The sequence below is a fragment of the Athene noctua genome, chromosome 1 (genome assembly GCF_965140245.1).
Source record: "Athene noctua chromosome 1, bAthNoc1.hap1.1, whole genome shotgun sequence".
Taxonomy (NCBI): Eukaryota; Metazoa; Chordata; class Aves; order Strigiformes; family Strigidae; genus Athene; species Athene noctua.
In genome coordinates, this window is record NC_134037.1 from 106,563,698 (window position 1) to 106,591,082 (window position 27,385).

A 27,385-nucleotide genomic window follows, 5' to 3' on the forward strand; every position below is an offset into this window, starting at 1 on the left:
TCTTTGCTTTTAACAATGAATTAGACTGAAATTCTTTCCACATAGCTCTGCTCTGCAGGACAGCTTATGACAGAAACAAGTCCAATACCGTTTGTCCTTAGCGGACACTTAACACAGACGTACATATTCAGCCTTTATAATCTTTCCTTGTGAAACAGTTTCGCCGGCCTTATAATAGTTTCTGTCACTCTCTTCTGACCTCTCTCCAACTTCTGATTTTTCCACCTGATACTGAGGTAGCAAAAGGAATTTTCTATCTTGGCTGCCACTCACATCATTAGGAAAAAACCATAGAATGACAAAATTACAGAGACATGGGTCACGGGTCACTGACTCTGCAGGATAGTGAGAAAAATGAAATAGTTATTTACAAAAACACAGGGTGTAGAAATTAGATAGCATTTTAAAGATTTTAAAATCTGAAAAATACTAAAGAACACTCTACATGTAACATTTTTCTCCTGTAGTAATTTTTTTCTCAGGCACCATCATATGATAATTGAGCTTTAAAACCCAGCAAAGTCATCTTAAAATCAAACCACCAGTCTGAGATCATTAATATCTAGCAATAGCATTGTCTTGCACCTCATTTACAATATGAGCCACCATTCCTTATTTTAACACATTTATGTACACAGGCTCACTAAGGTGTCAGTGAAGGTGCTGAGGAGTGCAGTATTTCATCCATATAATCATGCTTAATGATTATGACCTAAGACAGCAAGCATTTTGGGCAAATCCCAGATACACTACTAGCTATACTCATATATATAGATATACTTTTCAATGTCCAAGGTTATTTGTACTGAACCTTTAGGGCTCCAAGGAATACTGGAGCTTCGACCTACCAGCGTATTTAATTGTTACAATAATAGTAGTTCTTGATACCTAACTTTTGTTTGTTTAGGTTAGAGTGCTTTTCTCTCAAGTAAGAAGTTACCTAAGATTTGCTTCTTTTACAGTTTTGGTGTTCTAGCTGGTGGTTTTTTTCAAGACGTCCTTCTCACAGATGCATGAAATTGAGTAATTGGATGACCGGTAGTCCTACACTCTGGCCTTAAACTTGGTGTGTCCATTTACTGGTTGTGAAGAGACAGAAATTGAGTGTTACTAAGAGATCCTCTAACCTAAGGTAAGAGATTTTTTTTTTTTTTTTTTTTTCCCCTAAGCATGGTCTACTAACCAGTGCTAAAAAAAAATATCTTTAAGAGAAAGGGATTTCTGTACATCAACTGAACAGGAGTTTTCAAAAATTTGTAGCACCATGAGCTCTTAATCTGAAAAATTTGTAAAAGAATGTAAAGCAGTCAGTGATATGGGGCTTAAAGCTAAGCAAAGTATCAGATCAGCGTAGTTTGGGTGGATACATTAACTGTCATGTGGGGGTTAACACCCCAGCCCATCCCAGAGGAGACATGCAGCAGAACATGTCATTTTGGACATGCAGAAGAAAAGCAGAATTGTTTACACAGGGTCTGTGACCTACCCACCTACCAGTGACCCGTGTGCCTTCTGGTGTCCAAGGAGGTTTGAGCTCATCCCTTCCACAGATGTTACCTAGTGCATAGTAACCTTAAAAGATTGAGAGCACTCTCCTATGAGTACCCTCAGAGGACATCTCTAATGTAGAAAAGAAGTGTTCAAAATAGTATGTGGCATCAGTGTGAAAATGGTTAAATGATAAAGAGAATGTAGTAAGTGTTCACTTTTTTTTTTTTTTTTTTTTTTTTTTTTAATTTGAGTGAAAAGCCAGCAAAAGGTAATTTCAGTTTTTCATTCCTCCCCATGTTAAAAAAACGTACTACTTTTGGGCCTTGAAGCGTGGCCAAGTTTTCTGAGGGGCATCAGCACCACGAAGGTGAGACTGCAAAACCTTCTTCCCACCACGCAACCTACTGTAAATACAACATGTGTTTATTTCTGTCGTTGCCACGTTCACAGTGGAACCCCCAGGTGGAAGCGAATAACCGGCCTGAGCGTTGCTGGGTTTGAGCTTTTGCCGGGGTACTCTGGTGCCTCGGCCGGGACGGGCATTCTCAGCGCACGGGAACGCGAGGCCCCGCCTGGGTGGGGGTGACCCCCAGCAGGCCGCAGCAGCCCGAGGGCGAGAGGCCCCCGGGCTCTCGCTGGGCTTTGCCCACTGCTGGAAGGAGCAGAGCCCGGCCCCGAGACCCACGGACCGCCCCGGGCCTGAGGGAGGGCAGAAGCCCGGGCAGACCTCCTTGCTTTACTTTTTTTCACTTCTGTCGCTTGTTCAGTGAAAAAAACCTCGGCAAAGCCCACCGCCTTTGCCGAGCTGCCCACACGCCCCTCCAGTCCCGCGGCCCGCCCCGGAAGCAGCAGCCGCCGCCGCTGCTCGCCTGCCCGGAACCTTTGGAGCCGGAACGCAGATTGGCGGTGCAGGGGCCGGGCGGGGAGACGATGGCGGCGGACTCCGGAGCGATGGCGGCCGCCGTGGCGGGCCCACGTGGACGCGGGGCTGCGGTGGGCGAGGAGGCGGACAGCGGTAACGGGCGCCGCTTCCCCAGCGGGAGCGGGAAGGGGTTTGGGTCCCTCTCCGCTCGGACGGGCTTCTAAGGCCTCGCCAGCCCGCGTCGTGGGTCGTCTCCAGCCCCGGCGGCCGCTCCTCTCTGCCCCTTCCGAGGCCGCCGGTGGGCCCGAGCCCCTCCTAATCCCCTCGGGAGCCTGAGCCGGGGGTTAGAACCGGTTGGCGCGGGGCGGCGGGAGCCTGCCGGAGCCCCTTCCCAGTGGGGTGGAGGCGGCGGGGCGCGGGGTGCCCGTGGGGCTGGGGGCGGGTGGCTTTCCTGGGGTGCTTGGTGGCGTGCCTGCTCCCTGCCCGCCGGCCCTGGCCTCCCCGGCAGTCGATTTTGCTTGTGCTCTGCTTAGCCTGGGCAGTACTGACAGCAGCTCGTTTATTCCTTGGGCCCACCCAAACAACTTGGACTGCCGTGTCTCTGGGGCCGTCTTTTTTTTGGACGGGGGATAGCGATGGGTAGAGCTGGACGAGCTCCGAGGTGCGATGGGCTTTGTGTCTGTCTGTCTCTACGGGACGGGGATCTGCTTCCTGCTTGGAAGGAAACCCGTGAGAAACACCGGTTATAGTAATCCGTCGAGAGTGCACAGAGTATATAAACACAGTATAAACTCATTCATACTCCATCCGTTACACGTGGTTTTCCACTCATTCTTGCTTGTGTCGTGAAGGTATACCTAACTAGTTCTGATCACTTCTTATATCATGTAATTAGATTTATTTAGGTTGGGTGTTTTTTTGTTTTTTTTTTTTTTTTTTTCTTTTTTATTCTGGGAGGAATCAAAGTTGTGGCCATTTGGAGCTGTAGCTCACAGTGGTTCTGTTTGCTTTGAGGCTCAAAACTGAACCCAAGCGGGAGCCTTCTGTGGGATCTTCTTTCCAAGCTCATATTTTTAACTGTATGTGTCTACTCCCATATCACTGAGCAAGTGTAGAAAAATAAAGTATAGAGATGTATGTTTCCCTCCCAATAATTTTTTATATTAAATCAATGCCAGGCTTCAATCTTTGCAGTTTGAAACAGGGCACAAAGTCCTATTTCTGACAGAGTTCATCTAGTTTAAATTACTTCGAAATACTTCAGTTTTATCTCATGCTGTTGACATATCCTCTGATGTATTAAAGAATGTCATGGCTGGTTGAAGCCTTGTTCACCTTTTTGTAATTGTTGAAAGCAAAATATCTGGCATTATCCTCCGATTTTATTGGAAACTGAAAAATACTGTACAAGGGAGACTAATGCATGCTATTGCAATTTTCTTTTTTGTAAGTCTGATTTTTATGGCTAACTGGAAATTGGTCCTAAGCAGTGTGTGGAATTCAGGTTTGGACTTTTGATAGCTGTTAGTTCTTGCATGTGTACAAAGTCACAAATAGGCATTAATTTCTTGTTTAAAAACTAGATAGCAGTGTTCTAGCATGGGTAAGGGTTAGGGTTGAAAACTTGAGAAATTGTTTTACATGTAGGAACCAGGATGTGGTGATGCATTTACTTCTGTATATGGAATGATTTGCTTTTTTTAAAATTTCGAAATCAGAATATGGGGACATATTGATACCATAAAAAGGATGCTTTTAGTGGTTTCTGAATGTGTTGAACAAATTTTCCACTTCTGATTTGCTGTCTACATGGCTGTTCTCTCCTGTCTTGCTGTTGCGTGATTCCAAACCAGTATTTTAACTTCACTTCCTTCTTTTTTTGTTTTTGAAGTGGGCATAGTGTAAGGAAACTTGAATTTGGGGGTGTTTTATTTGTGTATCAAGAACCTGAACAGTTACTTATACCAGAAAAGCTCAGTGCCTCTGGTTTCTTTTGAGCTACCTGACAACTGTCTTGATTCTTTATTTCACAAAGCAGTCTCCCCTCTGTGTTCATTACGTTTAGGTAACTGTATTTTTGCTGGCATTGTTCTCCTTGAGCGGATTTTGCTTTCATGGAAGAAATGCCTCCCTACTTTCAATTTAACCCGTGTGGCTTTTGGCATTTAAACACTAGATGTCACTGTTGCAGTTAGTATATAAGGATGTACATACATACATATATGCATACATATGTGTGTGTATATGCATTTATAAATTAAAATTTTTGAACTGGAAAATATTTTTTTCCCCAAACTTGCCTCTTCTAAACATCAAAATATTCCTTATTAATAAATTCCCAAGACTGCCTTTTCCCTTTTACCCAACCCATTAAATCACTTTAAATCATCACTGAGATGAGCAAGTACTTGCACTGCATACTTTCTAATAAATTCATTATGGTGGTGTATGCCTACTTGAGGAATTAATTGTAGCAGCAAGGAGTATGCAGCCCTGAATTTGGATAACACTTACATATGGAGCAAATTAAACTGGTGATAAATCCTTACTAGAAACAGTACTGATACTTTTTTTTATTCCTTTTTTTACCCCTAGATTCTGAGTTAAGCTCAGGACTTCCAGAAGACAGCTACTCCTCAGGAGGGGAAGCCCTGGATGGTGATGATGAAGATGAAACAGGCAATGTGGTTGAAGAGGCAACAAGCTCCAAAGCTGGCCCAAGTGCAGGCTGGGCAGATGCCATGGCGAAAGTGCTCAACAAAAAGATTCCGCAAAATAAGTCCACCATCTTGTCCAAGAATAAAAAACTGGAGAAGGAGAGAGAAAAGGAAAAACAAGAAAGGCTGGAGAAGAGAATGAAGGTGAGAAAGAGATGCAGTATTTTATTGTGCATTTACAGTCAGAGGGGGATAGATCCAAGATTCCCTCAGCAGGGATTTGGGAGACTGCTCTGAGACTGTCTCAGTTTTGGAATCTGTCCTCCACAGTGATGTCAAATAGCTTTAGTTTTTTTACTTACCAGACAGTCACGCTGTAGGGCTTTTTCCCTCACTGCTTTTTCTGGGCCATCAGCAGACTGATCTTTGGCAGCAGGACTGTTCCAGCCTGTCAGCTTAAGGTGTTTTTGTTGTTGAGATGGTGAAAGGATCTGCTTTAAGCTTAGTTTTCTAATTGCTGTTGTTAATTTGGGGTATAATTCACTTTGTCGGCATTACGCAGGCATTATGAAATAGTGCTCTCTCATCAGAAGAGGGGGGGAGAAAGAGAACTGCTTTCATTTAAATTCTGCTGTGACTTCCAAAGTCAAAGGCCTTTAGGTTGAGATTGCAGTAGTTATTGATGTGGTTGTGAATCATTGTGTGCTCCCCTAGATGATTTTCTTGGTAGAAGTTTTCTATTACAGTGTCTGTTCCCTAAATTGCTTCTGGTTCTGAAACTGTTATGAAGAAAACAAAACTATGTTGGCAATTAAGTCATTTGTTTGTGTGTCTTTAATGGAACTTTTAATTAATTCCAGGCTGTTATTGAGTTACCTTCAGGCTAAAAATATATTAATAGTTCTAATGTCTCATCTTACTTGTTCTGTTTCAGTAGGATAACCAGGTTAATCTCTTGACAGTCTGGGACATGCTGTGGTCAGGCCATGGCCTGCCTTTTAAAGACGGAGAGCTTCAGTACGGCATCTGCTCAGTTACGCTTGTGCTAAATACCTGTTCTCATCCAGTAAATATGTGAGACTACTGCAAAGCAGAGGTGGGCTGCAGGTCCCCAGATTGACTTGTTTACCCTTAGAAAAACTTGAGAACAGTCTGCCTTCTATTAATTTTTTGCTTATGGAAGCTACAGTAGGGCAGTTCTTTTGATAAAAGGCTAAAATGTGGCTATAAACTCACAAATTTGTAGCAGTCTGCCTGGAATTATAAAGATAAGGACTCTGAAATTCCATGAAAGACTCCTTGCATAGAACAGACTTAATGGAACATCACCAGGCCTAGAACACTGTTAAATTGTTAAAAGGGGGGAAAAAAATATTTCACTACCTTACTCCTGAAGCAGAGGCTGGGGTTATACAGTGTTCTCCTATTGTAGTAGAAAAAAAGCTGCTGTTGTTGTGGCTCCTGGTAAGTGGATCAGTTTGCTTTTGAAACAGAGGACGTCAAAAACCAAACAAAAATCGGTGTTGTGCAGAGGAGTCATTCTCTGGTGGGCACTTGGTGCTTTTCCTGGTGTTTTGAGTTCTGCCAGTTACAGACTTTGCCGTGCATCACTTGGTCACAAGCTGTACTGTGATTGAGTGGGGGAAGTCAAATTCCCAAGGCTCAAAATGCAGCATGCCTGTCTTGATAGACATAGGATTTTATTATTTTTAGGATTACATTTCTCTGTGATCACCTTGCGATCTCGTGGAGTTGAAAGCTCTCTTTGAATAATTTCTTTGTCCGTAGCAGAGTGTGAAAGCATTTGAGTTTTTCTAGACTTGTTGTGCTTGTCTTGAGTCAGAGGCATCGCTGTGGTGTGACTCTTTTCTAGTTCTTGTTACAGAAGGCAAATGATTCTTTGAGATTTGACTGTGACCCCTGCTATGTCAGTGCAAGAGACTTGCCTCAGACCTGTTGTGCAGCCCCATATTGGAGCTCCCCTTAGCCTCAAACCAAACTGAGCTTCATTGATTTACTTTTTTTTTTTCCCCTTACTACATATGCTGTCAGAGTACGCTGCTTTCTCAGATGCTTCATGTTGTTTCACATAACAATATTTATAATGCAGCTCGATAAGAAGCGGGAGTGGGAAATGATGTGTCGAGTGAAGCCAGATGTTGTCAAAGACCGAGACAGAGAAAGAAATCTTCAGAGAATTGCCACGAGGTAAGAGTTTTTCTGAATGCTTTCCTTAAATATATGTATGTCAAAAAAAGGAGGAAAAGGGGAAGAAAAGGCCTGTGCAGGTAATCTGTTTCTAATCAAATTGAACTCTTTAAGAAGTATGTAGCAGGAGACGAGTGATTTCTATACAGGTCTGCATTGTACAGTATCAAGTTCAACAAGAGATTTCAGAAGCCTTATGAAAGAGTAAAAATTAGATGAGAATGTAACGTTTGCTTGACGGAAGTGCTTTGCTGGATCCCCTCATTTTGTTAAATTTAATGCTTTCATAATGCAGAACAGTTGTTTCTACTACTCCATTTTTTCTTCTCTGCAGAGGATTCACCAGATCCATGTCTGTTAAGTTCAGTTACCTGTTCTGCATTGCTGGTGTTGCAGAACTGGTTGAACACCTTTATGTGCTGTCTGTATCTGTCTCCTTATTCATTCTTCTGCTGTGTCCCCCTACTTCAGCTGCTCTCAAGGCCTGAGGAATTTAATAGCTGATTGTAGGACAAGTAACATGCTTCTGGGGATAAAACATGCTCTTGCAATGATCTCAGGGCCATGTTACCATGCTTACTTCAGGGTCTGAATAGTTATTTGTTGATTTGTTTGTTACTGTTTCCTAGCAGTAACATCTTTTATGTTGTGGTAAATGTTACTTCTTTACTGAATTGGCGTTCTGAGTAACCATTTTGGGGAGCTAGAAGCCATCCTGCATCCAGCATCTGCACTGATTAGTTGCTTTGGTATAGAGTTCATTTCTGTAAAGTTATTTTCTAGAACTTGAGTTAAAAACTTTGTTTTGTTGGTTTTTTCCCCATCCCAGAGGTGTTGTACAATTGTTTAATGCTGTCAGGACGCACCAAAAGAATGTTGATGAGAAGGTGAAGAAAGCTGGGAACTCTGACAGGCAGCGTGCTAAACTGATGTCATCTGTTTCAAAGAAAGATTTCATCAATGTTTTAAGAAGCATGGAGGGTGCTAAAGGAAGCAAGAATCCTGCTGGAAAGGCCACAAAAAGTAAACAGGTAGGCTTTGTCTGGGAGAAAAAAAGGCATACAAGATACCTTCTCAGTATAACTACTGTCCATTACTGTGCCTGCTCTTCAGAAAAGCTGTGATCCAAGTGCCTGGGGTTTTTTGAGACTACTTACGAACAGAGCAAGTAGCTCTTAGGCTGTTTTCCCTGTCTTGAGTATCAAGGTAAAAAACACTGGAAGCTCTTCTGATAAGACATCAAGCCTTGTGTACAAATAGCTTGGTTTAGCTCTGTGTTTAAAAAAATATTGGATTTTATCTTGGATTTTGCATCAACCTTGGAACAGATGGCTAGATTTTAGTGGGTTGTGACATTCGGAATTTGGCCAATAGTAGTTATCAGCTCTTTAAAGTCATTAAAGACATGGGGGCTCTTCATCTTACAGGGTGTATTAGACTGTACTACTTGTGTGTACTCACCATTTTGGGCACTTCAGAGTCAGTTCCTCTGGATGATTACTGTATCTGGAAATGAAGGGTTTTGCCATACAAGTGGATACCACAACAGAGGAAACTGAGATATACTAAACATATGTAGGCTTTTCTTTTCCTAATTTGTGTATGTGTGTATGTTAGGCTGATGTGGCTTTATTGCTGTTACGATGTTCTGGAAAGAAGTATTTTAACACATTCTACTTTTTCCGAACGTGCTCAGGAGAGACACAGTGTAGCTGGACTCATCCAACTCTTTAAACTCACCAAGTAGCTCAGGGTTGAAAACATATTCCTCAGACGTACTCTTTCTCGTATTTCAGAAGCTGCACATTTTTGAAGTGTATTTGTGTTCAGGTTTGAACTTTGTGCTTGGTAGTGGGTGGAATACTTCTGTTGGCCAAGACTTCCAGCAGTTAACTAAGTGCTTTTCTGTGCCAGGAAGAAATACTTTAATCAGTTGGGAGACAACAGTTTGTCATATGTTTTTTGTTTGCGTGCACTTGGGGAGCATGCTGAAACACTGCCTGGCATGAAGAGCTCATACAATTTTCATGCAAGTGTAATATTAAAGTATTTTTAAAATTCTTTGGATAATGAGAACAATTTAGCTTGGTGCTGACACTTTATTTCTCCTTAAATAATTCCAGCTTGCTTGTTTGGGTGGGTGGGGCGTGTGTGTGTGGTTCTTTTTTTTTTTTTTTTTTCCCTCCTCCCCTGGAATAGCAGAACATTGGAGTAATAGCAGGGCCAACTACTGTTGTAGTAGGCATTGAATCAATAGCTGAGCAAAAACTAGGACCTTTTTTCTTTGTGGCAGATTGTGACACGACAGTTTGCTAGTTACTAGGTCAGAAAACATAGATTGCAAATGTTTTTATACCATTAAAAAAGTCTTATTTTGGCAGCATCAGTTAGAGCATATTTTCATTAAAGTGCTCTAAAGATGCTTTAGTTGCTGGCTGGTTAATGTCAGTTTTGAGTATTGATATAGGTGCTGCTTTCACATTGCTTTTGAACAAAAACTTCAGATATTGGAGTTTTTCATTAATACAAAGCTATACTTGTAGGTTTGGATTTTTGTCTGGGGAGGAGGTTGGGGTTTTTGAATAGCCATATCTTGGGGTTTTTGAACAGCCATATCTGCCTGGATTGACCGTTCCCCTCCCTCTCTCCCTTCTTGCATTTGCTTCACTGACTCTCAGTACTGAACAAAACTCTCTTATAACTCGTTTTCAAAGCTGTTCTTAATCTTCCTTGTTTTCTCTTGAGAACACATCTTACCCATTTAGCAGGCTCCCATTCTTGTAGTTGTTGATGCTTGAGGTTGAGGCCAAAATCTGATCTTCAGTCTCCTCCTCAGAATTACCAAACATATAGCCACTGAACAGTACTGCTGGCCCCCACTGTCATGTGTTGTCTTCTTGGTCTTTGAGGGTTTTTCAGAGAGTGGTGAACAGGGATGAGGCTTTTGAGTGGTGAATTCCTTGCAGCAGAATTTCGGTAGATTGTTTGTGCCTTTTGTTTGTTTGTTTTGAGGGTTTTTTTTTTGAAACAGCCTGCTTTGTTTTTAGCACTTGAGAGTATGGCATGTATTTAATTTTTAAAAAAGAGAGGGGAAATACATTTATTTATCTCAACAAAAACAATGGAGGAGATGCCAATCCCAAACTCCAGGCATTCTGCCATCAATTAAAATGCAGTCCAGAACAATAAAAACACTACCCCACCCACATAAAACAAGCAGTCAGCAGGAAAAATAGCAGAATAAAGTTTTACCAGTGAAAGCAAACCTTTCTTAACTTGAGCCTTGTGCTATGAAAGGAGATTTGACTGTATTTGTGATAATGGGCAAATGCTTTTTCCTACTCTGCAGTTGTTTTCAAATGCAAAATTTGGAAAACTTGAAAGTTTGTTGGCTTCTTCCAGATGTCAGGGTTTGTTTAAGAAACCCCTTCTAAAGCTCTGTTGTGATTAACTATTTAGTCAGGTGTATGCATGCATGAGAAAAAGAAATTAAATGCTCTGTAAAGACCTGTCTGTAGTAATGGGATTTCATGGTAGCACAACCACTTAAAAAAGTTTGTTCTCTATTTCTGTCAGCTTCATGCATTGATGGGAAGGACAGGTAACCTGTGCCCTGGGAGAACATTGTTTATAGTCTTGTATACTTTTAGCCATTGGCCTAAATATTATTTGGTGTACACCCACCCAATGTAGCTGTGAAAGAAAGACTGTAAGGCTGTGAAAATTTTCCTGTGCCATGTGAAACTGTAGTCCTTCTTGGGGTTTTGTGTGCCCAGATGGGAGTAATTACTTTGCCGAGCTGGAGCCAAAAGCTTTGCCTTTCATATCATTAGCTGTTTATCAAGGTATTTCTTAATCCTTTCTGAGCCAGCTGACTTGTGTAATATTTTTCCCTGTTTTTTTCCAAGGTACTGTATATGATGCTTGCCTCTGGGTAAGATCATGTAATTTCCCTCCCCTCCGCACCTTATCTGAAAGCCTTGCAATGTGGGAGAAAAATGTTATAATTTTCTTTTAAAAAAGAATCTTACTTGTTTGTTGTTTGGGTGGTGTACTTTGGGAAAGCATTTATTGGGAGATATTTGGGTTGGAAGGGAACTTAGACGTATCTGTTCCAATCCCCTGCCATGGACAGGGACACCTTCCACTAGACCAGGTTGCTCAAAGCCCCATCCAACCGGCCTTTAACATTTCCAGAAAGAGGCAGCCACAACTTCTCTGGGCAACTCGTTCTAGTGTCTCACCACCCTCACAGTAAAGAATTTCTTCCTTATATCTAATCTAAATCTGCCCTCTTTCAGGACCCCTTGTCCTATCCCTACACCCCCTGATAAAGACTCCCTCCCCATCTTTCCTTGTAGGTCCCCTTTAAGTACTGGAAGGCCACCCTGGAGCCTTCTCGTCTCCAGGCTGAACAACCCCAACTCTGTCAGCCTGCCCTCACAAGGGAGGTGCTTCAGCCCCCTGATCGTTTTCATGTCCCTCCTCTGGACTCACTTCAGCAGGCCCATGTCCTTCTCTTGCTGGGGGCCCCAGAGCTGGACACAGCACTGCAGGTGGGGTCTCACAAGAGTGGAATAGACGGAGAGAATCGTCTCCCTTGACCTGCTGGCCACACTCCTCTTGATGCAGCCCAGGATATGGTTGGCTTTCTGGGATGCAAATGGACATTGCTGGCTCGTGGTCAGTTTTTCATCCATCAATACCCCCAAGTCCTTCCCCTCAGGGCTGCTTTCAATCCACTCATTGCCCAGCCTGTATTTGTGCTTGAGATTGTCTCAGCCCATGTGCAGGACCTTGCCCTTGGCCTTGTTGAACTTCATGAGGTTTGCATGCGCCCACCTCTCCAGCCTGTCCAGGTCCCTCTGGATGGCACATCCCTTCCCTCCAGCCTGTCGACCGCACCACGCACCTTGGTGTCGTCAGCAAACTCGCTGAGAGTGCGCTCAATCCCACTGTCCATGTCACCATTGGAGATGTTAAACAGTGCCAGTCCCAACATTGACCCCTGAGGAACACCACTCTTCACTGCTCTCCTTTTGGACATTGAGCTGTTGACTGCAACTCTTTGAGTGTGACCATCCAGACAGTTCCTCACCCACCGAGTGGTCCACGCATCAAATCCATGTCTCTCCAATTTGGAGACAAGTATGTTGTGCGCGACAGTGTCATATGCTTTGCACAAGCCCAGGTAGATGATGTCAGTTGTCTTATATGAGAGCTTTCAATCTTGTTCAATACGATCCTTACAGAGCAGATTTTCATTTCAGTATGTGTTAGTTGTATCTTGCAGCTTCCTACCTGTAAGATACTATAAGAAACATTATTAAACTACAGGTTTATAAAAGGTACATAGGTTTCTTTCTAGGCCTAGAGCTGAAGTCATCTTTATGGCTATAGAAGAAATACAGAAGTAGGTTGTGGCAGTAAAGGCTTCCTTGCAGAAATCTTTTGTTTTCTTTAGAACCTTAAGAAATTTCTGGGTGCTCTTAGGATTACGAGTTAGGGAAGTACCTTTGCTTCCAGGGTTGAATGAAGTTTCTGATCTTAGACTTGCATAGAGATGTTGGCTGATGTAGTGAATTACATACGGTCTTGAAGTCTTAATTGTAAGAAAACAAAGAAATTCAGAGTTAACATTCCCAGAGCAGCCTCAGCTCCTCCCTTGCTGCATGTCAGTTACAACAGGGTTGTTCTGTACCAGAAGCTCTCATGTTGATTTTTTGCTTGTCATTTGTGCTATTCCCTGTAATGCATTACTGCTGGGTGGTAAAACATTTTCTAGTGACATATAAGTAACTAGCACGAAAGTTACAAATATTCTTTGTGACAGGCATAACCTGCGCTCATCAGCCTTTAATTTTGAATTAGGCCATTTTAGTAGGTTTTCTGAATCACCTGTGTTTGCTTCCACTTGTAGGTTTTATTACACCAGATTTGTTGCAGAGCATTTCAGTGGTGCGAGAGCAGGGTTTCCTGGTCCACTTCAGTAACTGTGATCCAAATTCTGCAAAGTAATTTTTCTGTAAACTGTGCTGACTACATGACTTGGAGGTACAATTTGCTTCCTGTGTTGTGATGGCATCTGGAAAAAATTGGTGTATGGGTCTTGAAATAGTACCTATTTAAAAATAATTTATTGATGGGAAGCAAGATGAGAGAAGAATCCAAGTGCTATTTCATATCAGCTATTGCTCATATGGGGCTTGAAGTAAAATGCTTTTCCAGAAAAGTTCCTTCTGCCTGAAGTGTATTTTATATATGCTCCTAGTGTTTGGTAAGTAATTTGTAGACACGGTGATTAGAGTCAGGTTTTCTATAGATTTTTCTTTTATTCATAGGACTATTAATATTCATAAAAAATTTAAGCAGGAGTGTGAAGATTGTTCAAGGGCAGGAGGAGCGCTACACTTCTGAGTTTGACTGCTGTTCTTGCTGGTACACCAGAGGTGGCCTGGGGGCTTTCACTTTTCAAGTTAGATGGGGGGGATATAAATGTGCTTTCCAGCTTTAAAATTAGATACGTTTAAAACATATAAGAATGACTGCTGCCTTTTTCTTGCAGCTGCATAAGTACTGACCTTTGGCATGCTTTTTTGCTTTTTTCCACAGTGTGGAAATGGGGAGGAGGGGGGCATTTTCGTCCATGTACCTGTTTGGAGGGACAGTAGTATGAGCAATTGCTTCAAACAGCTGTAGGAAATAGTTTGTTTCTGAAGTATGGATGAAGGCATAGACAACTTCTAGAAAATTGGTAAGGTGTATCACCACCTCTTTTAATCTTAAAAAGAAACTTTTTTTTCTTAGGTGATAATGACATTGCAGAGTAGCATCAGTTTATTACTACAGCTGTTGTATGCTGGCCTTACAGGACTAATTGAAGGAGTAACCAGGCGTGTATGTATTCCAGCAGATTTGAGGGGGCAGCCAAGTATTAATTTAGTTCAGCTGCAGGCAGGGTAGTTGTGTTCTCCCAATTTTAATAAATGTCTTCTCGTCACATCACAGAAACTTTTAATTTGGATTCCTTTATAAATTGTGCATTTGTATCTGTTTTTCCCAAATGTGTGTACATTTTTTTGAAGGTCATCTTGTATACGTTTGACGCTGATGCTTTTAACGGTTTTTGATTTTGTACCAGAGTGTTGCTGACCACGTAATTGTATGCTGTATTCTGATTTTTTTTATCCTTAGGATTAAATGCACTACTGCTTTTGCTATATCCTAAATTTCTTATGCTCTTTAAGGTAGAGGATTTTTGTGCAGTATTAGAAGTTGTTTGATGGTGACATTTTTACTTTAAATCTGTTTACAGGAAGATGTATTGACTTAGCCAGTTTGGGTCATCAGCGGGGTTAGGTTTTTAGGATGTACAAGCTCAGTTCCCTATCTGTTGCCATAGCTGGTAATGCACATCTGTGTTAACATGGGAATGGAGGTCTCTGTCAATATTCAAATGTGTACTTGATTGATAAATGTCAAGAACTTGACACTGAGTTCAACTCCAGATAAGAGGATTAAAGGCATGTGATGGCTGTATTTAACTAGGTTGACCCTTTTCCCTGTGTTTTTATCCTCAGATTTCCCTTTCTGCTGTTTTTTTCAAATACTTGATCAGAAATCAGGAAGGGAAAAAGGTTGTGATCTTGCACTGTTTCCATCAACCTCTTTTTTTATGCTGTTCGTTTTTTATGTTCCTGACAGGTTCTGCACCTGAGGGCTGAGCATGCAGCCCACTGTCCTGGTGCCTAATGCAAGAGCAGCCCTGACAGCTGCTCACACAGAAAGACCAGTTCCCTGTTTGTCATCATGAGTCACGCATGGTCCAGTTCATGCTGTCTTCTAAGATGCAAACAGTATGTGATCAGTGAGGACAGGTATTTTAATAGAATTTGGATACAAAATGCCTATCATATCTACTTAAGTGATGACCTCAGATTTGGGGAGGGCAGTCCTCCAGATGTTTATAACTTGGCCAGATCTGGGAAAAAAGTCCATGGAGATAGCAAAAGACACGTTCCCAGCTCCAAAATATATCCTTAACTGATTTTTAAGTTCAAAAAGAATGAATGATGCAAGGTTTTAATGGATGCCTGTAGGAAATGTCTCTTTCTTTCCTCCCTTGAGCTGTAGACAAAATATTTTAAGTTAGTCTTTCTGTGAAAAGGGATGAAGTGATTTTAGTTGAAACATCACAAAAGCCTTCAGCATGAAGCAGTTGAAGTTTGGCAAATTTTGTAAGTGAATATAAACAGGGAGTTGTGATTGAAATGTCAGGCAGTACTGGGACAGCTCCATCTGTCATATATGAGATTAACTTGCCTTGCTATTTGATTATTAGTGCACAGGATACTGTTTTCCCAGAAGATGTTGCAAGGCTTTTTTTCAGTAAAACTATGTCTAAAACAACCACATTTGAAAAACTTGCGGTATACATCTTCTTTTGATCTTCCTGTAAGTATACAAAGCACAAAAAAGCAAATCCTATTAGACTTTTATCTGGTAAATTGAGTTGGAAGCCTTATAAAAGCAGCTCTCCACTTTTGGCTTTGTTCTTAACTCTTACAGGCAGGACAGTGTACTTAGAGAAAAAATATATCTAAACATTTCGTAAAGTTTTCTAAAAAAATGTTGTCTGGAAGTAAGAAAGATTGGGTGGAGCTTGTCTATCTGAACCAGTTTGTTTCCCCAACTAAGCATTTTCTATGGGAAATTATCTTGAAAAGTGATTCCCTTACTTTGAACTTTTATTAAGGTATAAAATGTTCTGATTTCCAGAGTGTTGAACTAGCAGATGTGTATTATAAATGACCTCTGTGGGCATCTACTCATCTGTTTATCTTGGTAGATAGACTTCAGGAGTGGTGGGTCAAGCTGCTTCTAGCTTCCAATGGTTAACTCAACACATTTTTTTTCCTATGGGAAAATCTGGCCAGTTTTTAATGAATGTTTCTGAAATTTACTGAAATCTTAGAAAATATACTGTAGATTGTTCTTTTTTTTTTAAACCTACTATTATTACAAATTATACTAAAGCTGTCTTCTTGGAAAGATCTGACTTCTTTTCAGTTTGTTGCTGGACCCTGGACAGTGTTTTGCATGTGGTCTGTGTCATTCCTTCTCCACCTGCAGGTGTTGGGAAAACGCATACAGAAACATAGGAGATGGAAGGGTCAGAAATACAGAGAAAGGGTAGCCAGATGGGTAAGATAAGGGATTGGGATTTCAGGCAGTTTACATATTCCCTCTTCACGTTTAAGCTGCTTTTAGAAAGCAGCCTGGAAGTGTTGAGGGCTGTGGTCTGTTCCTTAACGAGTTTGCCACTCGGCCACAACGGTGTGAGGGTAATTATAGGGATATGAAATCAAAGACACTTGGATTTGCAGACATTTAGGATATGTTGCAGAAGCCATTTAAGTAAAAGCAGGGGCAATGAGGGTAGGGTGGTTTAGCCAGACAAGCTGCTTAGTAGTCATAAAAACTTCAGTATTTCATATTTAGTAATAAAAATACACAAAAGCTAGTTCTCTGTGGTGTGTGTTCTTTTTTTTTCCCCCTCCTGCCTCATAGTTTTTGGATCCCTATACTTGTTTCAGGACTCAAATGTAAGTGGAAATCCTGAGTCAGGAAGAGGAGGCTTTTTATTAGCCTCATTTCTTCCTCATCAGCTGCTCTGTAAGTTGATTTCTTAAGTACTAGAAGTAAAGGACTTGGTCATTACTGTAGCCTTCGCTGTTTGAGACAGCCTTTTGGGACTCACTCTGTTATGCCTCTTGCTGAATCATAATGAAAAACAGTAGATGAATTCAACATCATTTGTAGGAAATAATCTGAGTCATATTCAGATTATTTTAAAATTTGCAAGATGCTAATTTATTCTAAAAAGGATCAAAAAATACTCCAAACAGCTGTGGGCCTGCATGTTTCCTTACTGTGCCAAAAGGCAAGCTTTTATAAAAACCTGCAGAAAATTTTAGATAGCGAGCTGAGATAGTGCATAAGTGTCTTGCATAAATGGGTGATATCTGAAAAGAGTCTGTTGTGACTTGAAAATGTTTGTCTAGACTGTTGAAAGACATTAGTACTTGACTTCTGAGGGCTAGCACATTGAAGGCCTTAGTTTTCACTGGGTGATTTTTACTAGGCACCCTTGCTGTATCTGCATATTTTCCAGGTACAACTTGATGGTGTGGGACCTGTGCAACTTCCAACAAGGATGTTGCGGATCTATGTAATGTTCAGGCTGATCTTTAAACTCTGTCATGTCTTCATTAGTGCAGGAAATACACAATAAAAAATGTAGGACCAGCTGATGGAGAGAAGTCTTTTTTATCACTTGTGAGAAGTTGTGTGGTATTTCTTTCAGGATTGAAATGCTACATATCTAGACAAGTTCATTCTTCCTTTATTTTGAATCCCATCCAAACAGAAAAAAAAATCTCAGTTCATTATTTTACTTTTAGGAATAACAAAGGAAGCTGGTAAGGAGTCATCCATATAAATTTGTTCTTGGTAATTAACCAATATACTTTTTGGTACAAAATAAAAAATATTTTGCAAACTGGTTACCTGAATCTCATGATTAGCTAGCATGAAGAGCTATTCTTTTTGATGGATAGCATTATCTTTTTCAACTCAGTTATGATTCAGCTAAATTGAATACCATAACTTGGTACACAAATTCTTATCTGGTAAGCAATGAAAGTACAAAAGTCTTGATCATATGTTGTTTTCAGAGACATTACTCTTTGGGTCTTCATGTCAAGAATTAATTGATCTTGGTGCTGTGCAGTCTTTGCTCTAAGGGTCGTATTGTTCAAGTAGATGGAAAACTGGAGTGGTGGTAGATGTAGATGAGAATGATGAAGCAGTTTTGTTTTTACAGGAGGAAAAAACAAATATGACTGAAAATGAGCAGTGATGGTATACTGAAAGAGTATACTGCCTATATAGTGAACAGAGAAGGACTGGTGGATGATGTGGTGGTTGGAGGCCGACCAGGGCATAGTGATCGTGAAATATAGAGTTCTCTATTCTTAGAGAGGCCAGGAGAGGGGGCAGCAGAACTGACATACTGGACTTGCAAAGGGCTGACTTTGTCTTGTTAGGCACCTGCTTGAAAGGATCCTCTTGGAGACGATCCTGAAGGGTATAGGGGTCTAGGAAGGCTGGGCACTCTTCAAGAAGAAAGTCTTAGTGGCACAGGAACAGGCTGTGTTGTAAGAGAAGCCGGCGACAGAAGACCACTGTGGCTGAACAGGGAGCTTTGGCTGCAACTCAGGGAGAAAAGGGGAGTTTACAGCCTTTGGATGAAGGGGCTAGCCACACACAGTGATTACATAGATGCTGTGATACTATGCAGCGTGGAAGTCGGGAGGTCTAAAGCCCAGCTGGAAATTAATCTGTCTTCAGCAGTAAAAGATAACAAGAAATGTTTCTGTAAGTATGTGAGCAGCAAAAGAAAGACCAGAGAGAGCCTCCATCCCCTGCTAGATGCAGGAGGAAACATGGTAACAAGTGATGAGGAGAAGGCTGAGGTGCTTAATGCATTCTTTGCCTCAGTCGTTAATAACAAGACTAGTTGTATTGAGGGAATCCAGCCTCCTCAGCCAGAAGACAGAGACTGGGAGAAAGACCTCCTGCAATCCAGGAGGAGACAGTCAGTGACCTACTGCATCACACAGACACACACAATTCTGTGGGACCAGATGGGATACACCCCAGGGTGCTAAAGGAGCTGGCTGGGTGCTCGCCAAGCTGCTTTCCATCATTTACCAGCAGTCCTGGCTGACTGGGGAGGTCCTGACAGATTGGAAATTGGCCAATGTGACGCCCATCTATAAGAAGGGTTGGAAGGATGATCCGGGAAATTACAGGCCTGTCAGCTTGACTTTGGTGCCTGGGAAGCTGATGGAGCAGCTCACCCTGAGTACCATCACACAACACATGCGGGACAACCAGATGCTCAGGCTCAGTCAGCATGGGGTTATGAAAGGCAGGTCCTGCCTGACAAACCTGATCTCCTTCTATGACAGGGCGACCTGCTTATTGGATGAGGGAAGGGCTGTGGATGTTGTTTACCTTGACTTCAGTAAGGCCTTTGACACCATTTCCCACAGCATTCTCCTGGTGAAACTGGCTGCTCGAGGCTTGGATGGGCACACGCTTTGCTGGGTAAAAAACTGTCTGGATGGCCGGGCCCAGAGAGTTGTGGTGAACGGAGTTAAATCCAGCTGGCGGCCGGTCACGAGTGGTGTCCCCCAGGGCTGGGTTTTGGGGCCACTCCTGTTTAACATCTTTATTGATGATCTAGACGAGGGGATCAAGTGCACCCTCAGTCAGTTTGCAGATGACACCAAGTTGGGTGGGAGTGTTGATGTGCTCGAGGGTAGGGAGGCTCTGCAGAGAGACCTGGACAGGCTGGAGCGATGGGCTGAGGCCAGCTGGGGGAGTTTCACTAAGGCCAAATGCTGGGGGCTGCCCTTGGGCCACAACAACCCCCAGCAGCGCTACAGGCTTGGGGAGGAGTGGCTGGAGAGCTGCCAGTCAGAGAGGGACCTGGGGGTGTTGATTGACAGCCGGCTGAACAGGAGCCAGCAGTGTGCCCAGGTGGCCAAGAAGGCCAATGGCATCCTGGCTTGTGTCAGCAATAGCGTGGCCAGCAGGGACAGGGAAGGGATCTGACCCCTGTACTCGGCACTGGTGAGGCCGCACCTCGATTCCTGTGTTCAGTTTTGGGCCCCTCACTCCAAAAAGGACATTGAATGACTCGAGCGTGTCCAGAGAAGGGCAACGAAGCTGGTGCAGGGTCTGGAGCACAGGTCGTACGGGGAGCGGCTGAGGGAACTGGGGGTGTTTAGTCTGGAGAAGAGGAGGCTGAGGGGAGACCTCATCGCCCTCTACAGCTCCCTGAAAGGAGGTTGCAGAGAGCTGGGGATGAGTCTCTTTAACCAAGTAACAAGCAGTAGGACAAGAGGGAATGGCCTCAAGTTGCACCAGGGAAGGTTTAGACTGGATATTAGGAAGCATTGCAGAACGGGTTGTTGGGCATTGGAATGGGCTGTCCAGGGAGGTGGTGGAGTCCCCATCCCTGGAGGTGTTTAAGAGTTGGGTTGACATAGCGCTGAGGGATATGGTGTAGTGGGGAACTGTCAATGTTAGGTCAGTGGTTGGACCAGATGATCTTCAAGGTCTATTCCAACCTTGATGATTCTGTGAAAAATACCTTCAAATAATAATGTTAAACTTTTTCTTGTTATGTTGCATGATAAGCTAATACAGGGAATGTGTTATTTCTCTCTTTTCAGGTTTAATAATTTGCAGTCTACCTTGAACTAATTTTTATTTGGTACCTACTTAAAAATGCTTACTCACGGACCTTTTTTTTCATTTTTATGTCAGTGAAGTGTTTCAGCCTGACAGTTGGAAAGACAGTGATGTAATTATTTGATATTCATGACATTGTTATTTTGCCTTGTATTTTACAGAACATGAGTTATAAATTACGGAATTGTTAGTATGGGTAAAGGTAACAGTTCATATCTGTGTTGTAACTTAAGTATAAGATTGTTTCATTAGGTGAGGCTTGTTTTCAGGTCAGTTTTTTTGATGAGTTTTTATTTTCTTTGAGTAGGTCCTGGGTGAACATGCCCATGCTGTTCATCATCTCATTAAAATGTGTAAAGGGAATCTCGATGCCAGTATGGCCAGACATTGTCTTTCAGCAGCGTGTGGTAAAATTCCTTGTGCAGCAGAAGGATTTCTGAGATGGCTGCTATCAGAGCTGGAGCACAGCACGAGCTGAGGAGTTCCAGAGCAGCCTGTATGCAGAAGGACCCTGTATTATGCTTGAATTCTTAGAATACTTTTGCTTTTTCTGACAGAAGTACTGATCTATGAGATTTATGATGAACTAAGGCTGAGGAAATCTGTTCTCTCATAAGCTTTTTCCTATGTTTCTTTACAACTGCGCATTTAGTAATGATGCTAATGATTTTTCTTCTTTGCTTAAGTCCAGATGAATGTTTGTTTTTAGAAATTCTGTAATTCAGTTCTGACCCCTCTAAGGTTGGGGCATGTCTAAGCCTCTGCATGCCAACCCAAAGCATTCCTTCTCATTCACACATCCCCAGTTGTAGTAAACCCTAGAGGAGGATGTGAGTATGGGGAGATTCCTCATGCAGGTCATTAAGTTCTGGGTGGTCTTCTGGCTGTGCTCAAAAGGAAAATCAGTATTTGTTGTGCTTGTAGTAATAATTCCAGTGTGTTACTTGCAGAGATGTTTGAACAGGAACATCAGGTTTCAAAACACACTGTAAAAAAATTTCATTCTTAGATTTATTTACTAGAAATGCCAGTGCAGATTCTGGTGTGCACAAGAGACCTTGTGGTCTGAGTAAATCTCCTGTGCCACTGTTGATATCTGCAGCATAATGTCACTTCAGCTATACCAAGGCGATTTAATTCTTAATTTCTCATTCAGAGAGAGAATGCAAATGGGTATTGAATGACTCTCACCCTAAGGAATAAAGGATTGTGCAGAATTATGCTGCAGCAGAATAGACTTCTGTTGCACAACTCGCATATTCTGCAAGCCAAAAAATGCTTCCCAAAGTGAGTTGCTGTGACTTCAGAAGTTCAAGATAATAGTGGTACGGTTTCCAGATCTGTGCGTTTTTTGTCTGTTGGGATCAGGCATACATAGGAACCTTTCTCATAATCAAGATCTCACTGTAATTCAAATCAGATAAAGTGGCAAGCAGCTTTGATGGTTAAACTCAAATATCATTTCTGTTTGAGAAACAGAATAGCAACAGTCATTCGGAGCAAGATGTAGACTGGCAGGGAAGGTGATTGTCAGATGTATGCGAGAATGCATTTTGGCGGTTACTCTTTTTAACTTTGTGATGACAAAAGCCTCCCTGTATTTCAAAGTCTTAGATGTTTGTACTGAGTAAAGCAGAGTAACCTGGGGAGGCAGTTCAAATTAATTAGACATGTTAGAATTGTTTTCTCAGGGCTTAAAGTTGTTGCTTGAGAGATATTTATGTTAGAAATTCCTTCCCTGACAGATACAAACAAACGTTTATTGTATGTGATGGTAAAGAGAGATGCCCCTGCAAGCTCTGGCATTTCATCTTGTACATGGAGCAAAGGCGTGGGAGCTCAGTGTGCTGGTTGTAATTCCTAGGTCTGAAAAATGTTAATTTGTTAATACCCTGCAGTTACTGTCTTCTGGACACAGGCTGTAGAGAATCTCTACAGTGATGTAGGTATGTCTGTTGTTTTGCAGATGCAGTAACTGGGATATGTTCAAAGTGACAGTAGCTGGTGGAAAGTGGAGTGAAACGCTGTCTTTAATCTGATTTCAAGACATACCTTTTAATGCTGTTACTTACCAAGAAGCATTAGGGGACTTTGGTCTGCTTATGCGTAAGGTTCTGAAAAGTTCTGGCAAACTTTTCTGCTCTGGTTTTAAGATGTTGCTGTGCCAGTAAAGCAATGGATGAAAATGACAACATCCTGTGACTTAGGTTGAACTTGATTCCCTGAAGCTTTCAAAGGAAGCAGACTTTGAGCTAAGGCACTTGGTTGCAGACTGAAGCAGCTATGTGCAGTTACAGCTATCTTCCTGCTGCTTCTGACAACTTCAGAAGGGGTAGAGAGGATCAATGTCCCACCTGAGTGGCAGTGCAGCCTGCCACAACTCCAGTGTTGAGTTTGGCAGGTCTCAGTTGAAATTACTTACTGTAATGTCATTTACCAAAAGTGAAATATGTAGCTTCAGAGTTTTGCAGTGGTGAAGAAATGAATCAAAACAGGGAGGTTTCTAACTTGACCTTGATCATATAGTTGCTGTTGATGCCATGGGGCTTTCTTAGACTGGTTCCTCCAGAAGCATCCAGGAGGCAATTCCTGCCAGGATCCTGCATAAGATGGCTGTTTGTTATAGGTGACAGATCTAAGCTTTGTTGGTGGGTGGTTTTATTAGGACTTAGCTAAAAATTTCAGTTCATCTTGTCCTAGTGCAGATTTTAGAGGGTATGTCTTCAAACCAGAACTAGTTGGGAAAGTATGTGCCCGCTACAGAGCCCTACTTGTGGTCAGACTTGAGCTAAGGCTGTGATAGCTTAGGTGGCACACCAAGCAGGCAAGATGGTGTGTGTTTTATTTACATGATCTCTTTTCAGCTATGTTGTTGCTCTGTCCCAGCAAATAAGTATCTGGTTAGTGTAGCTACACCACAGTGTGTTTTGACCTGTCTTATTTCAGCTCATGACAAGAAGTGCATCACAATGTATCAGTGACTCCTGAGATGCTTTACTAACAGCTGCCTCTCAGACCTTCTGAAATAGGTTGCCACACCTTCAGGCAAAGAACAAACCCATTCAAATGTATGTATGTGTGAAAAAAGAAGAGGGAAAAAAAGCAACACCAGAACACTTCTTGCCTTACCAGAGGATCCACTTCATGTAGCATTACACCCTAATGTTTATATAGCCTGTTTTGTTTTTGGTTTGGGGATGTTCAAAGGGGACTTCAGTGTTTTAGTGAAATGTGGGAGATGTGGATGAACAGCTGACTGGAAGTTCAAAAGCGGTTGTGTAGAATGAAAGCTGGTTTATTTTCCATGTGCCAAGAATCAGTTTTGTTTTATTTAGATTAAACCAGATTATGGCATTGAAAATCCAAGTGTATTAACATTCTTACATAAAGCAAGTTGGGAAGCAATGTTACAGTTGAACTAATTGTTAATTATACAAATAGTCTTGCTGCATATTTTCTTAAGGCTCTGGGAATGTTTTGAAATGCAGTAGATTTGGGGAGTTTTTATTCTGAGGGGAAAAGAGAACAGTAAATGATTCAAGAATGAAGATATTAAACATGGAGTTTTCGTCACTTGGGAGCATGCTTAAAATTGATGAAATATTTGCTTTCAAGCATGTAATCTTTATCTTTGAGGCATGGACATGCTACCTCTGTTTTTCTCCTTAGGGCTTGTCGTAAAACTATTCAAACCTTTGTGGTGCCTTACATAGTGGGTAATGCTATGGAGGATCAGCATCCCTCTTTTGTTGAGGTCCTGCTTTTGTCCTGTTGTTCATTTGACATAGTCAGAAAGAAGGGCTAATGGTTGCTGAATAGTAGCTTGTGATGAATTTGAGCTTTTCAGACCCTGAGACTTCCACTGTCACTCCTGACAATAATCTACTGTTTCTTTAAAAATAAGCTGTTTAAAAAAAAACCACACCACCCACCAAAAAAAAAACCAACCCAAAACCAAACAAAAAACAAAACAAAAAACCCCAAAATCCCTTTTCTGTGCATCTGGGAAAAAAAGGAATCTGTTGGTTTTATTATTGAAAATAAGAAAATTGGATTGTTTTTTAAGGAAGATGAGATTTTTCCATTTAGGTATTTCAAATTCAACCCTGTGGCACGTTCAAACAATGATTTATAAAAGGTCTGGGATTAAAAAAGAAAAAGCTTGGTGACTTGCAGTCTTTTTGACCTTTCTTTACTCTGCAAAGTTGAACAACTGAAATACAGTTAAAAAGGGGAAAAAATAAAAAAGCTACCCTCTCCTTGCATCCCAGAACAGAGTCCCTGTATTTGTACTAATACAGATTATTACCATGTGAACATCCTAAACTCTGTTTAGGAACCTACCTTATCTGTAACTCTTTAATTCCAGGTAATTGATTTCCCTGTCTGAGATGATTTCAGGCTTTACTAGGTATGGCATTTGAAGTGATTTGCTGCAAGAGTGGAAAGCAGTTAGGAGGCATACCCTGTGGAAAATGGGGATTCTTGGAATGGGAGTTACTCTTAGGAGCAGGCATTAATGAGAGCAGCTGTGAAGACAAAAAAACCCACAAAAACACACCAGCAAAAAGTTCCAAAACAAAACACAGTCCAAACATCTTGAGGAACAGCTGTACAGTTTTCTCTTTTTTTGAACTGGGCCCTAAAATTCTTTTCAGGAAGGAAAGTGTTAACGTGTTACCCTATTTTTGTGAGAGTAGTCTTTCAGAAAGAACTGCAGGTGAAGTCACATTTAGCATTTCTGCTTTGATTACCTGTTAAAAATACATATAATGTTTGATAGGTTTTGTGCACTCAAATAGCTTCTCTTGGTGTGATACGATGCATTAGATTTACAGTGATGAATCTGCATTCTCTAGTCTTCATTTCTCCTGCTAATAAATTCTGTATGCTGCTCTCTCCCGAAGATTGCACAGACATCAGTTTAAATATGCCGTGGTTCTATGTCTCGCATACACCTAGATGCATAACAGAGAAGAGTCAGGAACAAATGTCTACAGTGATCGTACTTTTACTATGGGTTTTGCATGTAGTAGGCAAACCTGCATTGGTAGAGGATGCTGTAACAGAAGACCCCCACCCACTGTACAGTATTGGGAAGTGGTAGTTACTTAAACTAGGGTGAGTCAGTTGAGGTCTGCCCTTTTGAGCAGGGGAGTGGGAAAAGCACTCACTTTGAAACTTTGTTTCAAAGACAGTGCAAAAGTAAATTACTGTTTTCAGTGCCTCTGATTCCACTTTGGTAGGACAAATTTTTGTTTGCCTGCTGGATACCGAGCCACGTTGTTCCTCAGAAGTATTTTGCTACTAAGGCTTAAACTACTGAAATCCTTCTTCAGTACATTGAACAGGTTTTAGTATTTTCCTGCAGTAAGAATGTAGGGATAGCTTCAAGCTGTTCTTTAAAACTGTTGCCACAGGATGGGGCTGTTGCACTGCCCAAATATGATAGGTTACAAGAACTGCAACCAAGCACTGTTTTCAGTGCTAACCCTAAAACTACACTCCTGTCATTTTATTGTTCACCAGTCTGTGTAGCGTGGCCTCAGTTTATCCACTTTCAAGAGGTAGGAAATTTGGAGTAAGGTGTTGTTGGCTTGGTGAGTGTAAATCAACTTTGTTTCTGTTAGAGGCAGCTTTGCACCATATGACAAGCCCAGGTAGTGAGGTAATAATCCACATAAAGGGGATTTGGTTCATGTATTGCAGAATATGTTAAATATTAAATTTGGGGGTTTTTAAGCCTTTATTAAATCCATATTTGCGTTTTAGAAATGTGCCAAAAAGTGTTCTAATGAAGCAGCACCTGGGGGTTAATAAATGATATCATGAATCCATTCTGATTGCCAAGAAAGATTTTAATAAAGGAAGCCATGCCCAGGGTTGACTGTTTCATCCATGAGGAATAATTGTTTTGTTTCCATGTTTCTTTTATTGGTTAGTTAAAACAAGTTTGCTTTTTAGTATCAAGTAATTTATAATTGTCCTGCATATTTCTGTGTAGCATTTGCATAAAGAGCTAGCCCTCGGTAGGTCTGCCCTTACAAATTGTAAGAGTGTGAGAAGTGTTATTTTGATTGCATGAAGAGCTTTTACTGCCATCTTTTACTGCCTTTCACATTCATCTCATCTTCTGCTGTTCCCTCTTCTCCTCCCCTCAAACATTCAGGGTGAAGTGAAGTCTGAAGAGGGGCCAGAATGGAATATACTGCGTGATGACTTCATGATGGGAGCATCTATGAAAGACTGGGACAAGGAAAGCGATGGAGAGGACAATATTGAACAAGGAGGTGGTCTGAAACAAGAAGATGACAGTGACTGAATGAAACTGAAAACCATTCAAGATAATGTTTTATCTTCTTAACTTTGTTTGGATAAAAAGTCAGCATTCTGTGAATGTACAACACTTGGAGGATATATCTTTTTTTTTTAAAAAAAAAGAAAAAAAAAGACACAACTTTGGAGTGTTTTCTCTTCCACGTCAAACTTTTATTTAATATAGCTTCGTTTGCTATACTGAAATATTTTCCAAAACGTGTATAATTTTCAACATATTTCCAAAACATTTTGTACAGTCAAAATAGTGGCACCTTCCCAATGAAAGAATGATTTTGCCAAGGTCATTAAAAGTTTATACATTAGTCATGGCAATTGATGTATTAGTGTGCCTGCATTTCCAAATCAGTGTTGCACTTTGAAAAGTTGTTAGCAATTCGCAATAGAAATGGCTTACAATAAACACAGAAATGCCGTCACCTTGTAAAGTTATCAGACTCCTATAGTCTCTTTACTACTTTGGCCAGAAAAGGTTTTGTAGATAGTAAAGAAAAATAACCATTAA

The 27,385-nt window shown here is 41.5% G+C and overlaps 1 protein-coding gene across 1 annotated transcript; it reads left to right on the plus strand.

The window, feature by feature from the left end:
• The first annotated feature begins 2,384 nt into the window (after positions 1 to 2,384).
• On the plus strand, positions 2,385 to 27,385 carry RRP15 (ribosomal RNA processing 15 homolog). The gene is made up of 5 exons (XM_074926253.1): positions 2,385 to 2,506; positions 4,949 to 5,214; positions 7,121 to 7,218; positions 8,048 to 8,249; positions 26,714 to 27,385. Exons 1-5 carry the CDS (start codon positions 2,422 to 2,424, stop codon positions 26,864 to 26,866), a joined length of 804 nt encoding a protein of 267 aa, XP_074782354.1. The 5' UTR covers positions 2,385 to 2,421; the 3' UTR covers positions 26,867 to 27,385.

Coding starts and splice junctions, on each gene's coding strand:
- RRP15 (XM_074926253.1), top strand. CDS start 2,422: ATGGCGGCGGACTCCGGAGCGATGGCGGCCGCCGTGGCGGGCCCACGT. Junction 7,219..8,047: donor CTTCAGAGAATTGCCACGAG/GTAAGAGTTTTT, acceptor TCCCCATCCCAG/AGGTGTTGTACAATTGTTTA. Junction 8,250..26,713: donor AGGCCACAAAAAGTAAACAG/GTAGGCTTTGTC, acceptor TCAAACATTCAG/GGTGAAGTGAAGTCTGAAGA.